A 17,197-nucleotide genomic window follows, 5' to 3' on the forward strand; every position below is an offset into this window, starting at 1 on the left:
TTGAAAATATTTTTTTTCGAGGAATCTCTAAAGCAATTCCTGAACAACTGGATAATGCTGTGCGCTTGTGCAGTAATTCCAAGAATAATTTCTTGAGATATTCCTGGAGGATAAAAATTTAAAAAATCCTGAAGTGATCTAAAAGATTTCCTGAAATAATCTTTGAAGGGATTTTTCAAGGGTCACCCAAAAAAATCTGAAAGAATCCCTGAAGGAAGAATTCTATGATTATCTAGAGAAGTTTACAATCTTACACGTGGAGGAATATCTGAGGATCTTCTAGGAAGCCCCTTTGACGAACTTCCTGAAGAATCTATTGAGTATTTTCTGAAGAACATACTGAAAAAACACCTAAAAGAATCCCTGGATGAATTCCTGAAAAGAACCCTAACAGAATTCCAACAAAAACTTCAACACTGGTCTAAAATGTGTTTTAGAAAATATTATCCTTTGAAGACACGTGAGATGCTGTGAATTTCTATCTTGGGGAATCCTTTATAAATTTCCTAGTAAACGTCCTCATCTCTAAAATGTATAGCTTAATTTTTATGAGGATAGTTTAAGCCTCTGTTACAATATAGATGAAAATTGTACTTAAGGTATAGGAAACAAATAATTCTGTATTGACATTTTGACTGGATGTAGTACCTCACCTTAAAACAATAAAACAATAAGGTCAAGCCGACTACGCCGCCGCCGCCGAATAGGACATACGGCGTGGCGCCGCCGCCACTGCTTCAAATTACTGTAACCGCCGCCGCCGGCGAAAACTGCTTCGGCGCACACGTCTAGTGTAGAACCTGTAGCCCATCGAAAAATCGTTCAAAAATGCGCTTTTGCGAGAAAAATAAGAATTTCGACAAACTTTATAAAATCAGAAAATGATTACTTTTTTCTTTCCAAAACTGTGACGCCATAATGAGGTTGGTCACTCTGACGCCATAGTCATTGTAGTTCGGAATCGTGATATGATTCCAGAAACGCTCAATTCTTCAATTGAAAAATCGATTGAAGTAATAATTTGTACGGTGCACTATCGAATACTCACTGATTTGCTTCATCTTCTTGCAGACGGCCCGCGTCTGCGATTGCTGCTGGTTGAAGGGATACGATCCCGCTCCGGGCGGGTAGCTGCAGTCCACGAAACTCCAGCGGCGCTGCTGCTCGGTGATGATGTCCTGCGAGAATGGGTCATCGCAGAAGGCAGCGGTGGAAGCGTCCGACGAACACCGCCAGCATCTCAGGGCATCGGCTGCAACGAGATAACAATGAAGAGAAATGAGAGATTACAAAATTAGTTCCGTTATGGTGTTCTGGCAGGAGGGTGGGCTACTGAAAATTCTAAACTTAATTAGATTGAATTCAATTTATACGGAGGGACTAACGGATGGTATTTATTATGTGACGGTGGGTGATCTATTCCTGCTACGGAATCAGACGGTAGCAAGCCATTTCAAGAAGCATGCAACAATAAAAAGGGGAAGCAATTTTAGAGGCAAACACAACGTCCCAGACGATGTCGTTTCCGTCCGAGGAATCCGATCGCGATGGAAGAAGCAGCATGACAAAGGAAGATTCAAATTTGCCACTTTGGTTGACAATCTGTTGGATGTCAGCAGCTATTTAGGGAAGGTGAGGGGTCGGATCAGACGACCGAGCACCAGTGGTGGAAATTGATCGCGAACGTGTGCTTACGCGCTACAAAAAAATGCCATCGCATCGCAAACCTTTGCTGTGCGATGGTGTTCGTACGTCTGTGGCTCACGATCGTACGACACGAACGCCAACGAGTGCATCGCATCTTTTACAAGCGCGATGCTTTTTTATTTTAGAGGTTCGCGGCCGATATTTCCGTAATGAAATCAAATGTTGGTAAACTTTTTCGTATGTATCATTTATTGGAATGGTACCTGATCAGTATAATCGAAAAACACCCAACTAATTACCTTTAAGTGTACAAAAAATGGTAACAAACCAAGTGTTCTACATTGTGATCCTTCTGGCGAACCAACTGCGATTCTGCTCGTTCGACATTTGTTTTGTGTTGGTTCGTCGATCCGGGAAATCGTGAACCGTTCTCTCTTTTTGGGTTCGCGAGCGCGTGAGCAAAGATTGTGTTTGATGCGAACCAAAAACACGTCAAGCGCATGATGCTTTCCACCACTGCCGAGCACACGATGTGGGTTCAATTTTCGAGATTTGTTGTCTGCATTCTATTTTTATTGGTCGTTCCGTCTTGACGGGTTACGGTTTGTCTACCTACAATCAACGCGCTAAGAGATGGCAAGTGCAACAGGGATCGTATAGCGTGGTTGCATGCTTGCACCGGGGAGCGCTAAAAAATTAGTATATACAAAAGTATATGTTTTTGTCGCCAAATTCAATCGAGCAATACATCGTATTCGTTGACAACTCCGAAACCCCAAACATATAGTGATTAAACTTAGGAGGCAATATAAAATGTCACACCTCCCACATAACTACTGTGGCTCTCTGCATAGTTGTCCCATATTGGAAAACTCACATATAGGGATGTTTCATGAGAATATAAGTTAAAGTAGAGCACTTGAAGTAAAAACGTAAAAAGCGCTTAAAACTAACATGGGACAGCTATGCGTAAAACGGTAGCTTACCACATGATCATAAGCCATCTCGCAGAACACGACTTCGCCTCGTTACGGGAAAAGGTGTGAAAATTTCCCACCACAAGCTTTAGTTTCACTTCCGTCCCAGCCCAGATACGCGAGGAGGCCACACACCTTACTTACCACGGTCGAGGCAAACGTTATAAATATCAATCAACAGCTGTTGCGCTCGCTATACCTATACCAGCAGCACGGTGTTATAGACACTGCTCTTGTAACAACTTTGCACCGAAAACGTGTAGACAGAGATCGTACCGTACCCTACACTACACTACTGATGGGTGGGAGTTGAAAGAAAAGTCGTTTGAATCGACGGAAAGTGAAATGACGGACGACCCAACAACGCAGATAGCGCGGAAGCTTGTGTTTGTTTATATTGCATCATAATTTCCGACCAGCGCAAGAGAATAATGCGGGTGTAAAAATATGGTACCCATTGAAATCAGTTGGGTTAACCGTTTTCATGATTGGGGCAGCTAGGGATATCAAGGCTATATGTACATACAAATTTTGAATGGGAATGGAAAACTTGATGGAAATGCAAATATTGTGTTAAAATTTAATAGTTTCATGAAGTAAAATAAGAGTCTTATAAATTGTGAAGATTTTCATTAAGGGGTCGTTACATTATATTATGTAATATAATATCGAAATGTCATTAAATAACAAAATGTTTCTTTCGTAGTATACTAGTTTTAACAGACATATTGCTTTAATAGTTGGAAAAGGAGAACTACACCCTCATGCATATAAATAAATCACACTGTTCCCGAGAAATATTCACATCAAAGTCACAAATCACGAATCGCCCCTATAGGATTTTTAATTTCTTCGGAAACGGTTCAACATCGGTCGATCGAGAATCAGTGATCATCATTCACGATTCCGCAGCAGTGCTTTGTCTTTGGATGTTTATTTTCGTACCCAAGAGCGAGGGATTCCGAAGCTGAAAGTTAATAATTTTGTACGTTCTTCAAATTCTTCCATCCCGTTGTTGGTGTTGTCGATGGGGACCGAGAACTATGGATGTGTTGTGAACGGTACGTAAAATGGTCATCAGTTGGCGGTTCGGCAGATAATGTAAATATTTCATCACTCTGGCGGTATGAACTATAATGGTTTATGACTACATCGGAATGTCGGTAAGGGGAGAGTTAGGTGATCTACGATTTGAAGGCCAAATAATTGGTAAGATTTTCCCTAGCCTAGTCTACATGAATATTTAAAGTGCTACCTAACAAGCAAAGAAGTTTTCGGAGCATATGACAAAAAAATCAAGCACGTTTGTTCACCTCAGCTGCTGTTGCCGAACAGGGGTGTAAGGTCCCACCCTCTACGCCTACCCAAACATGCCCACCTGCGCGCCATCTACTGTTGGTTCTAATTTGTAAACATCCTTTGTTTAATGGTTTTATAAACATCAACATTAGCACAAACATTAGTGTTTTTCTCTCGATTTAGATGCTTATGATCAGTGTTTTCGGTAATTATCGATATTTCTTGAGTCATAGTGTTCAATTATCCTTTCATTTGAGAAAAATAATCGCCCACGGACATTTCAATTTTTAGCCGATTTTCACTCTTCAAACAAAGCAACAACAAAAACAAGCGAGAGTAGAGGCTAATATTTCATAAGGGTGAAAACAGAACACTGATTTTTTCGGAATGAAATTTCTCAATCTAATATGCTGAATATATGAATCTTTATGTTCAAATCACATACTGACTTGCTTTTAACATGATTAAACGGTATTAAATTTAGTTTTGTAATCGAAAATTGAACTTTTCTTGTTTGGTAGTTACGTCTTTTTACTGGTTCTAAAACATGATAGAGGGTAGGCGTAATTTGTTCCCAGTTGACAGTCAACTTACACCCCTGTTGCCGAAGGGTAGAGCGAATGGTCGCCCGAGCAGAAGAGAATAACAACAGCATAACAAAATGCGTTATTTTGGCACAATAACTGCATAATGGAATTAGTAATTTTCATGTTATTAACATAACATATTGAGTTATAAACTTGTCTGTCATAAGCGGCAAAATAACAAGTAACATAACAAAAATTTGTTCCTGAAAAATCAATTTAATAACATGTTTTGTTACTGGCAATAACAACTTAATAACAGTGAATTTGGGAAATATTTCAATAACAAATTTTGATATTAAAGAGTTATTGATAACATTCCTAAAGCAAAATTAGGGTAAAAACTAACTTTTTTACTCATTTTTGGGTAATTGTTTTAAGTGTGTTATTCTATTTTTAGAAAATAATAGGTCACATAAAAAAAATTTCGATTTCATTATAAAACTTACAAACATGGACGGGATTTGAACCTCCAATCCTGCTATTGTAAATTTTCAGTCGCCTTTACCAATGAGGCTATCACAGCACTTGCAGTGAGGGACGATAGAAGCTTTACTGGTTCTACGTATTGCCAGTTTCCCCATTACCCCATTTCATGTTTGCCAGTCGCAGGACAAAAATAGACAGAGATTTGAATGCAAGATCAAACAATGAACCTCTCTCTCTCTCTCTTACCAACAGCGCTATCGCGGTGCGCAGACATGTGCACTGTAACACTAATAACAGTGGTGGCGTTCGCATGGCCCGTCGTCGGCTGTTTCGGAACAAAGAGAACGACGAAAAAGTTGCTAGTCGACTATTTATGATTGAGCTTCGTCATGGGGTGCATTTTGGCGGCGACAAAGATTCTTTCCAGACGGAGATGATTTTTTTTTTATTTTTTGTTTTGTTCGCGTTGTGAGAACGGCGATTATACACGTACCTACGTGAGCGAAGGTAAAAGGTAATTATATCATATGCCGATATGATTACTTCTGCAGATGCTGTTTAGTTTTATTCTGTTTTAGATTATTTTTAGTAATGAAAAAAGATATTTATGACATAATGTCAAACAATATATGATCGAATAATAATAGATCGAAAGAAAAAAGTTATAATAGACAAATGCAATCATCAATTGAGCAGAATTGTCTGTATAGTTGACATTTTTATTGATTAGAATTATTTAGTAGGTACCATATTTGCTATCTCCACTCTCACTAACATTCATTACTTCGTAATACATAGTCTGTTCGGTACTTTTTGACGATATAATTAGAGATAAGAATAGCAGTACTGTTAAAATGACATATAAATTCAACTAAGTTTACTCAATTTTGAGATAAAAAAAAAACTCATTTGCAGATGTATCACTTTTTGAAGCTAAAATTTTACTTAATACTTAATCAAATTTCTCATTTTTTGTAATATAGCTAAAAATTAAAATTATTTCATATTCTGATATAATTATGTTATTTTTGCAACTGATTATTTTGTTCAGTTGCAAAAATAACAAAGTTATAACAGAGTTTGTTCTGATTTATTTGTAACAAAACTAGTTACAAAAGATTTTAATATATATTGTTATAATTTAGTTTGAAAAAGTTTGAAACAGTCCATGTCATAACAAAATTATAACATAATTTGTTAGTTATATCACATTAAGATATAATTATGATATATTCTTGTTATGTTCATCTAGTCGGGTATGGCCTCCACTTTAGCATCCTATTCTACATCATATATGACTTCGTGATGGCTGAGAATTCTATATATTTAGACCAACATGTGAGAATGCGAACTTCAGTTTCTCTCTTCCCTAATAGGTGTATTTTCAACTATTCATGTACCTATCTTTCAAATAGATAGATACGACTTCATCCTCTGGAACGACAGGGAAAACATGTGAAATACAAAATATTTCTGAAAAATCCCATTCAAAACCATTTACAATTTTGGATTCAGCTGTCTGTATTAGCTTCGTTCAAACAAGTTTACTCCATAAGTTTGACATTTTTATCATTGAAATTCACATGTCAAAGGCGGAATCTGGAACGTCCCTTTGAAAACCTTAAAAACCTTCAATATCGTCTGCTATGTTCTCGTTTAGATGTATGCAGGGTACTGCGCCACTTGGGCAGTGGCTGGTATTTTGGGTACTTTTCAGCTACAACTCAGTCAATTTCAGAAATTTAGCAAAACCTCGCGCCGCCCAGCAGGGACTTTGTTTTGTACACATTACAGCACCTCCATGTCACGTAATATACCACACTTCTTATCAAATGTGATACCGTAAGCGTACCATACTTTGCGCACCTAGGGCCTAATTTTGCGCACTTTTCAAAAAATCGTTAAACAGTTTTTCTCAGGTTTTTCTGGTTTTTCTGGTGCATTATGCAAACTTTTTCCCACGGAATACTAGCTAGTGATATGGGGCATGCACTTTGTCTCAGTTTGGATGTAATGATAAATGGAAGAGGAAGACAAATTGATGAGTGAATATGCAGTTGCTTTCCCTCAAATGCTGTAAATAACGTTGTAGAATGACGTAAGTTTTGTTTCGAAATTTGTTTTAGTTTAGATAGCAATACCATAAAGTATTTGTGCACTCTCAATAATACAATAATAACCAAACTTGTTCCACAACAGAATGTAATATTGAAATGTTATTTAAGGGCTGCATACCAATTGCTTGGTCATAACAAAATAAGATTGTCCAACAAAACATGTTATAGAAACGTAATGCCTTGATAATTCAATAATAACAAAACAAGATATAAAAACAGGTTTTGTGATTTCGTAGTTATTAATTTGATATTCCCCTCTGCTCGGGCGTGAGCTGAAATTTTTTCAGCAAATCAAAACTTTCCAGATTTGTGGATAAGCTAAAGCTAAAACAAATTATTTATTAATTCAACTGCAGTAAGAAATTGACGGGCTTGGTGGTCTAGTGGCTACCGCTTCTGATTTTCATGCAGAAGGTCCTGGGTTCAATCCTTGGCCCGTCCCTTTCCTCCTACTTTGTATCTTTCTATATACTTTCTCTCTGCTCTCTACATATACAACTCATGTATATAAACATGTTCATAGCCGTCGCTAGAACAGAAACGGGTTGACAAAGCCGATTCCCTTCCTTCCAAACTTTCACAGCACAGTGTCACAATCCTATTAGAAAACGCCTACAAGTTATGCAATAAGCGAACTGTGTGCCGCACATCTTCAAAATAATAAAAACATACAATTCTATCACCTTCCTCTGGTATCCACACACCAATGTGTGAACCTTCTGCCAACCAATTCCCACCAACACTCCAACATCCGCATGAATTTGTGCTGGCGCAGAGGTATATTCGGCCAGATGTGGATACAAACGATTGCAATCATCACCTTCCTTACCCCTTCCCCACATTGACCTGCAACCTGACGTGGCAGGCGCCATTGTCGCCTAAAAATAGAAGATCACCAACGCTCACACACTGAAGATGCCTGCTAGTCCCCGGCAGTTATCTCATTGGTCCTTGTGTGAGTGTAGCTGGTCTGGCGATACTGGAGTAGCATCCACGGGCGGTCAATCAAGCTCAAGCTCAAGCTCAATTCAACTGCAGTAAGAAATAGTATATGCATATTACAATTTTTCAGTGTAACCGGTATTTTCGCCCTATCATCCAGTTTGGCAAACTTCAGTTGGCATCGGCTTTGCCGGATCTATATAATGTTAGCCGCAGACTGGTTGAATTAATATCCAACTTCATGATTCAAATGTTACATGTTTCTACTTACTTATTATACACTATAATTTTGGAAGCAATTTGGTTATTCTAATTTATTCTCGCCACCTAGTGATGTGACTTCTAGTGACATACGTTTTCACATAACTACTTTCTTCTTCTTATACTCATTCTTATTCTAGACCTCTATAGAAACTTGGTTCCCACTTAGTAGTTTGTATACGCAAAAATACAGTCGCGAAATGCTATCGCAACAGCTGCTTTTTACACAAAACAAATGATTCCACTAGATTTAATGAGTTTCATAGTGCCGCCCATGAGCTTCAATGAACCCGGTAAACCATTCCACCACAGACAAACAGACGTAACACTCTTCAAAACGACTTGGCTCATGAATTTAACGATCAATTCAAATTTCATTTGATTTGCGCGATCCTTCCACCAGAGGCGCTAGTACTCGATCGCTTTGACGTTTGTCAGTGTACACGTTGCTGAATGATGCAAACGAAAATTACTAGGCGCTTTGTTTAGTAGTGTGCGTGTTAGACAAACGTCAAATCAAAATTCATCATGGCCGACAGTGTCGCGCGCGGTTCTACCAACAGGTGGCAGTGTGCTCATGAAAAAGACACCGGGCAAAAGTTTTTGAGGAATTTCCTTTAAGAGTTACGTCTTGTTGTCTGTGATTCCACGTCAGTGATGGCTCCTTTATTGAATCAGCCATACACAAGTCCTGTTCAATGAAGTAGGTTCAATCATGGCTGAAGTTGCTGCATCTTGCTCTTACCTATATGTTGACGAATAGTTAGGAGCAGAATGCAGCATCTTCGACAGCAATTTCTTCATAAAATTAAAATTTTAAAATTGCTCCGGGAATTGATTAGAAAATCTTCCACAGACTCGTTATTTTTTCATTATTTTTTTTTTTTAAATTTTATCAAGAGATTTCTCCAGGAATTTTCTTAAAGATAACTTAATAAACTTTTCCAAGAATTCTAACCAAGGCTATTCCTGAGAATTTTCAAAACTTCCTGCAGGATTTTCTTTAAAATTTTCACTTTTTTTTCCTCTGGAGATTCTTTGAAAGTTTTTCCAGAGATTTAACATAAATTTTACTGGAGAATTCTACAAAAAATCATTCAAAGATTTTTTAGAAATTTCCGCTTGGATTTCTTCTGATATTCCGTTAGGGATTCATTCAAACATATCTTCAGAGGCATCTTCAATGTCTAATGAGTTTCTTCGAGAATTTCAGTGCGTGATTTCTTTTACAGTTCTGTGGAGTTTAACAGAAATTCATCAAAAAATATTTTTGAAAAAACACTACAGAAAACTCTTTTGGGAATTGTTCCAACGGTCCAAATGAAAAGTGAGCATGAGGAAAATTCGATTGCTCAGGCACAAGAGAGTATGAAACAGAATGATATGCGAAGGTTTTACGAAACTGGCAATGGCGTGCGGAGAAAATAACAGCGACTTCTCCTGTCATGTTCAACGACCGTGATGAAAACATTCTTCTTCTTCTTGGCGTAACGTCCTCATTGGGACAAAGCCTGCTTCTCAGCTTAGTGTTCTATGAGCACTTCCACAGTTTAATAATGAGAGCTTCCTCTGCCAATGACCATTTTGCATGCGTATATCGTGTGGCAGGCACGAAGATACTCTATGTCCAAGGAAGTCAAGGAAATTTCCTTTACGAAAAGATCCTGTACCGACCGGGAATCGAACCCGTCACCCTCAGCATGGTCATGCTGAATACCCGTGCGTTTATCGCCTCAGCTATATGGGCCCTTACATGAAAACATGCTAACAATGGAGACTGCCAGGTGAAGAGAGCACTTCTAGGAATTGTTGAACGATGAGAAAGGAAGAGAGACAGACAGAACCCGAATCGACGACGACGGATACGCTGTGGATCCTCTACCGCTTGACGAGGTCAAGGCTGCCGTGAAGAACGACCAGTAAAACTATATTCAGAAGAAATGCAGAAAGGGACCGTCGGCTTCGTGGTAGATGCGCATACATTGGCTTTTTGCAGATGAGGAGAACTTAAGAATTCCAAACGTTCAGAGCGACTGGAAGCGATTAGCCCAGGGCTAGCACCGGGCCCAGTAGAGAAAATTGCCAGTGGGCTGTGCCCGAGATCAGTGGAGGCGAGCTGTAGCTCTTACTTACCTTATCAGGCTAAGGCCGTGGTGGCCTCTGCTGTACATAGTAGCCGTCTCCATTCCACTCGGTCCATGACTGTTTGTCTCCAGTTCCGCACTCTGCGTATAGGGTCCGCAGATCGTCTTCCACTTGATCGACCCACCTAGCTCGCTGCGCACTACGTCTTCTTGTACCGGTCGGATGACTCTCGAGAACCATTTTAGTCGGGTTGCTATCCGACATCCTGATGACGTGACTCAACGTAGCCTCCCAATTTTCGCGGTATGGACGATGGTTGGTTCTCTCAGCAGCTCGTGGTTCTTTCGCCTTCTCCAAGTCCCGTCTTTCATCTGCACTCCGCCGTAGATGGTACGCAACACCTTCCGTTCGAAAACTCCAAGGGCGCGTTGGTCCTCTGCACGTAGGGTCCATGTTTCGTGCCCATAGAGGACGACCGGTCTAATCAGCGTTTTGTAGATAGTTACCTTCGTGTTACGGCGAACTTCATTCGATCGTAGAGTTCTGCGGAGTCCAAAGTAAGCACGATTTCCTGCCACAATGCGCCTCTGAATTTCTCTGCTGGTGTCGTTGTCGGCGGTCACCAGTGAGCCCAAGTACACGAATTCTTCAACCGTCTCGAATTCATCACCGTCGATATAAATTCGGGGTGACGGGCGCGGTGATTCCTCCTTGGAGCCCTTTGCCATCATGTACTTTGTCTTCGACACATTAATGACTAATCCGATTCACCTGGCTTCACTCTTTAGTCGGATGTACGTTTCCGCCATCGTCTCAAATTTACGAGCTATAATATCAATATCATCAGCGAAACCAAGCAGCTGAAGCTGAACAGACTTGTTAAAATCGTCCCACTCGTGTCTATCCCTGCTCTTCTTATTACACCTTCTAACGCAATGTTTAACAGCAAGCACGAAAGACCATCACCTTGCCGCACCCTCTGCCAGATTCGAAGGGACTTGAGAGTGTCCTTGAAACTCGAACTACGCACATCACTCGATCCATCACTTTTGGGCTACAAAACGGTGAGTCGAAAAGGAGAGCGTCCAACATGGCTCTGGTCCTCACAAGTTCCTACCTCATGCTTCCACGGGTCAAGCGATGACAAAGACCGCCAGCTAAGAGTTGTGTGCTTAGCTGGTAGTGCAGCCTGGGCACTGTTGTCCTTCTGACCAGCTAGATTGAGGAGGTACGACCCGAGCGTTTGTTCACCAAGGAGGTGCGGCTCAAACAGCGTCGGTTCTGGCATCCAGCGGCTGAGTAAGAAATGCTGCATCACGTCTAGCTAGATCCAAGGTGGTAGCCCCGTCAGCGTTTTCGGGCCATTGTTTGTTGGGACGTGAAACAGAACTGGCACGATGGTGTTGGCGTAGGCCCAATAAGCCACCCGTAAAATTCCCATTGGGCGCTGTCCATAAACTACGTAGACTTTTTTTCGGCCATCTCAGACCCCCCCTCCCCCCTCGTAGACTTTTGTTCATACAAAATTTTCGAAATTTGTATGGAGCGTAGACTTTGACCAGACCCCCCCGTCCCCCCCTAAGAGTCTACGTAGTTTATGGACAGGCCCTTGCAAATAACATAGGAGAAAATACGACTCGATATAATCGACAAAGACCCACGCGACTGTAGCCCATCAAGTATCAAATGAGTAAATATGCAGGGGAGACTGAGGAGACTTGATCCCTGGGGAGACTTGTTCCCCCCATATTTTCTCAGAATCAAAAACAGTTTTCTTCTAGCATATTTTTTCCAAAACAACATCTGGACAGACGACAATGTTTTGGCTATAATTGATTTTAATTGTGTATGGGTCATTCCACGCCAAGTGACCGACCGCTTGCAATCGACCATCACGGATTTGAACCAAATTTGGCTGAAACATTTGTTTAGATGGAAAAAGAAAAAATCCAAATTTTGGTGCCGATCGGATCACCCCTCGGCCCGTGGCAGCACCCCTCGTTTTAGCCGATATGAAAATTATCCTCTCTTTCTTTTATTTCTGTCATTGAAACGATTGCACCTACACATTTTCGACCTTCGGCTTTTTTAAAGGAAATCGTTCAGGGAATCCAGAGAAAATATTATTTTTTTTGGTACAGTGTTGCCAGATATCATATTTTTCAATTTTAAAACTAAAAATCGATTTTTCTCAAAATACGTATATTTTGATTTTAAAAATTTTGATTCCATCGTGTTTATCAGACGTTTTTCTATCGAAAAAGCTTAACTCCCCAAAGTAATTTGCGTCGTTCCTGAGATATAGCGTTTTTAAGAAAAAATATTCATTTTTTTCATATAAAGTATCATATAAAATCAGGTGCTGTTTATAAAAAAATGTTCGATGCCATATAATCACGTTTTGTGCTGATTTGAACAATATCGAGTATAAAAAGGATTAAAAAAATTGTGACAGTGTTGCCAGTTTACCTTTTTTATTATACCATGAAACCTAACCTTCAAGTGTTTGACAATGTACAGGTTATTCTGAAAATGCGCACCATGTGTGTTGCAAGATGTGTGAACAGGATAAAAACAATACACATCTTCTCTAACGACCCTGCTGTTGACCTTTTCTTCACAGACAAATAGACGTAACACCTAGAAAAATTTTCGCGAAAATCCATCGCCTAGAAAAATGATGTGCGCACCTCTGGTTGTGAAAGCTACAACTATAAAGCTTTAAAAAGATCGTTAAAACCGTGGTCGTTGGATTTTTTTCCAATGTTACGTCTGTTTGTCTGTGTTTTCTTGTTTATGGTCCTATCTGACAAAATGACCCGATAATTGACAGTTATTGTTAGTTTGATAGTTAGCAATAAAAAAAAATTGGTTTATTGGAAAAGATGAGGATAAATTGGTAAAATATAACATGTATCTATTGTGAAATGCATTTCAATTGTCATTTTATTCATTTCAACGATGTTGTAGATGGAAGTGTTGCCACGCATGTAATTTTTATTGTAAACATCTAATTTACACAAAAGCTTTCGTAAATAGATAACACCAAATAAAAACAAATGATTTCTGTTTTTATACATAACGAGCACATTTGGCAACACTGCATGAGTATGAACATAGATGGCAACACAATTCATAATTGCTACTCCGTGGTTGATCGCAGCGAACGATTGTCGCTTTAGTTTGTGTGTTTGCTTATCAGCGACGACAGCAGCCACTTCGATCACTCACCAGCATTCTTCACCATTCACCATTCATTCATTCGCTTGCGATCAAAACTGCGACGAACGGCAACGAATATCCATGTCAAGCAACTTGCGCATGGCTTTCCACTGGTGATGGGGTTACGTGCTTGATCACGACAATCCGTTTGCTGCATCTTTCTCGATTCGATTCAGCAAAAAGGAGTGAATATGAATGGAGTGAGACGAATATACCGATCCTTAATATGATACTATACATTGTCGATCTGGAAGTCATCTATAATTGATCGAACAATCGATTTGATTTATCGGAATTAACATTCGCGTACAATCGATCTCTTTTCCATGCAAAAAAGCCTAAGAAAAGTAGGCTCTAGGGAGCAAACGCCACTAATCCATTTCACTCAAAAAATTTTGTTCATTCTTCGCCACGAAGAACAAACAAAAACTCATACCATATGCAATCACATCAATAGACAACACAATACCCAACACTGTTCTTCACTTCTCTGCCTGGGTCAATAAAAGACATGATCTATTATTCGGCAATCCTGTAAGAGTAAACGCAATACCCGCACCTATTATTTGTGTTTCCGATAAATACTAGCATACTTGGCAACACTGCCGTAAAAATCAATCAAAAGATATTTTTACAGGGCTTTTATAAGGAGTTGGACCTTCGAATATAAACTAAAAATACTGAAGTCTGAGCTACCAGTTACGCGACGATGCGTAGTATCTAATATTATCTAATTCCAAAGGATATCATACTTAATATTTTATCATATTCCATATTATCAGGTTCAGCTTCTGAAATTAGCTGTGGATCATTGAATGTAGTTATATCGAAATTACATTTTCAGCACTGTTGCTTATAAATACACTCATCAAATATCCTGAATATATTTTACGTCGATGTTACCAAATGTACTAAACCTAAATAAAAAAATACTTTTGGCTTGTTAATTAGATTTTATACTAATGTTCTAGTAAAATTAAGATTTCTACAATAAATATTACATATTTGGCAGCACTTCTGTTCAGATAATGTTAAAATATATGAAATTTGTTTAGAATTGATAATCTCAATCTCAGATACATTTTTTTAGTTCAACAGGTTATGCTAGTCCATTACGATAGACTCATAATTGATGAACTGGCAACACTGTAACATTTTTTTAATCCTTTTTATACTTGATAATTTTCAAATCAACACAAAACGTCTTTGTATGGCATCGAACAATTTTTTTTGCGAAATTCATAAACTGCACCTGATTTTATATGATACTTTATATGAAAAAAATGAATATTTTTTCTTAAAAACGCTATATCTCAGGAACGACGCAAATTACTTTGGGGAGTTAGGCTTTTTCGATAGAAAAACGTCTGATAAACACGATGGAATCAAAATTTTTAAAATCAAAATATACGTATTTTGAGAAAAATCGATTTTTAGTTTTAAAATTGAAAAATATGATATCTGGCAACACTGTACCAAAAAAAAATATATTTTCTGGATTCCCTGAACGATTTCCTTTAAAAAAGCCGAAGGTCGAAAATGTGTAGGTGCAATCGTTTCAATGATAAAAATAAAAGAAAGAGAGGATAATTTTCATATCGGCCAAAACGAGGGATGCTGCCACGAGCCGAGGGGTGATCCGATCGGCACCAAAATTTGGATTTTTTCTTTTTCCATCTAAACAAATGTTTCAACCAAATTTGGTTCAAATCCGTGATGGTCGGTTGCAAGTTTTCACATTTTCTCGGTCACTTCATATGGAATGACCCGTATTGCATTATTTTTTAATGGCTGATGGTTTGTTTTCAGTCCTTCAGAAATCTTTTAGGCGATTCCGAAAAATCTCAATAACTTTGTGAAAATTGAACCAAATCGTGTCAAAATTTCACAGTACATAGTATAAATAACATACTATCAAACGTATTTGTCCAAATAAGGCTGTTATATAAATATTTCAATTGATGTAGCTTAGTGTATACAACAGTGACATGGGGAGGCTTGATCCCTCGAGGATTACACACACATTATACATGTGAAAAATAAAATTCTATTTGGAAGCCTCTATTTACTCCGAATTCTAGTATATTCAATGATAAAACGTGTCAGATAATTATTATTTTATTACACACCATCAAAAGGGGATCAAGTCTCCCCATTTTCAAAATACGGCATATCCTTAACAATTTAAGTAAATCTTATAATTTCCATCACACCGTATTCATCAAAAATGCAAGAAAACTTGAAAAGAAAATGAATAGGAAGCTTCTGGAGTTATTTTCCCTTTAAAATAACCATGTGCTCAAAAGGGGATCAATTGTGACCCATTTTTGAAAAATACATCATAAGACATGCCTCCATAAAAACACAGTTTTGTAAGCTTTAACAATAATTTAAAGTCCTTCTGTTGTGTATAAGCCTGCAATAGATGTTTACCTGCCATTCTGTACGAAAAATGGATCCAGTTTTGTGTTTTTTTTCTTAAAGTTACAGGCAAATTAAGAAAAAGGGATCAAGTCTCCCCAGTCTCCCCTACCTTCCTTATCAGGATGTCAATTGAAGCACTGTGCTTGAAATGAGTAGGATTTGATGACCTTTATTCTATATTTCTTAATTTTGTAAAAATGAGATTATATTATTAACGAAAAACAATCGTTGCCTAAATCACTTGCTTAAAATATATAGGGCTTAATAGCAGCCCGACAATGCAACTGATAGTGGTATTAGGTTGTGTGGATAAGTTAATGAGAGCTCGGTACTTGACTTGATAGGTCATTTCAAATGTTTCTCCAAAAAAACTACAAAGTCTTAAAAACGTGTGTATGACTAAAACGGAGTGTTCGTAAAAGGAATCAAACACAACGGTACAAAATAACAAACTACCACTACACACAATGCACTGATCAGTATCGAGTCCAAAGGGGTCAACTAAAATCGAAACAAAAATTTGATACGTCATTCGCCAAACATGTAGCTGGCTCAAATCTACAAATCATCATAACAACGCCAAAAAAGGAAGATCTCATTGCAGCCAAAAGTCGATACACGTCTCACACCGCCATCATCAGATCAGCTTTGTAACCCACATCGAGCAGAACCCAACGGATTCCGTTGAAGGAAATGGTTCAAAACATGGCCGAACTGCAGCCTGCCTAATGCCTATATACCAAAATGATCTGCACTAGTCAAACCGGTTTGACGGAAGGGCTTGCCCAAGCCCATACCACCACTGACTGACTGACTGACCGTTTTGAATCGATACGATCTTCCATCCCCACGTTGTTGTTGTTGAGATTGGAGCTTTGCGGGGGTCATAGCTGAAGTTCAAACTACTACTGCTGGAACACACCGCTTCTTAGAACTTGAAAAAGCAATCTTGGGCCTTGGCTCCAGCCCGTCCGGATGTTACCTAGCGATGTCATTATCATATGGCGTGAAACAGGTTTGAACAATTGAATTAGTGCTCGTTGTTTTGGGTTTTCAGCAAATCGTGTAATCGTTCTAACCCGAGTAACCTTCACCAACTACTGACGATGCGTTGTGGTGGCGGGCAAACCTTTGGGTTGTGCGTAACCCATAGCTGTTTGCTGGAGACCTCCACGATTTTACGATGCTTTCGATGGCAATGCTAATGCTG

The 17,197-nt window shown here is 38.9% G+C and overlaps 1 protein-coding gene across 1 annotated transcript in view; it reads right to left on the reverse strand.

The window, feature by feature from the left end:
• Window positions 1-17,197, reverse strand: part of LOC109622823 (uncharacterized) — a 99,487-nt gene that overhangs the window by 18,524 nt on the left and 63,766 nt on the right. Inside the window, exon 2 of the mRNA XM_029858727.2 lies at window positions 1,049-1,252. Within this exon, the coding sequence (XP_029714587.2) occupies window positions 1,049-1,252 (204 nt within the window). The remainder of the gene's footprint in view (window positions 1-1,048; window positions 1,253-17,197) is intronic.

Source organism: Aedes albopictus, chromosome 2, assembly GCF_035046485.1.
Source record: "Aedes albopictus strain Foshan chromosome 2, AalbF5, whole genome shotgun sequence".
NCBI lineage: Eukaryota > Metazoa > Arthropoda > Insecta > Diptera > Culicidae > Aedes > Aedes albopictus.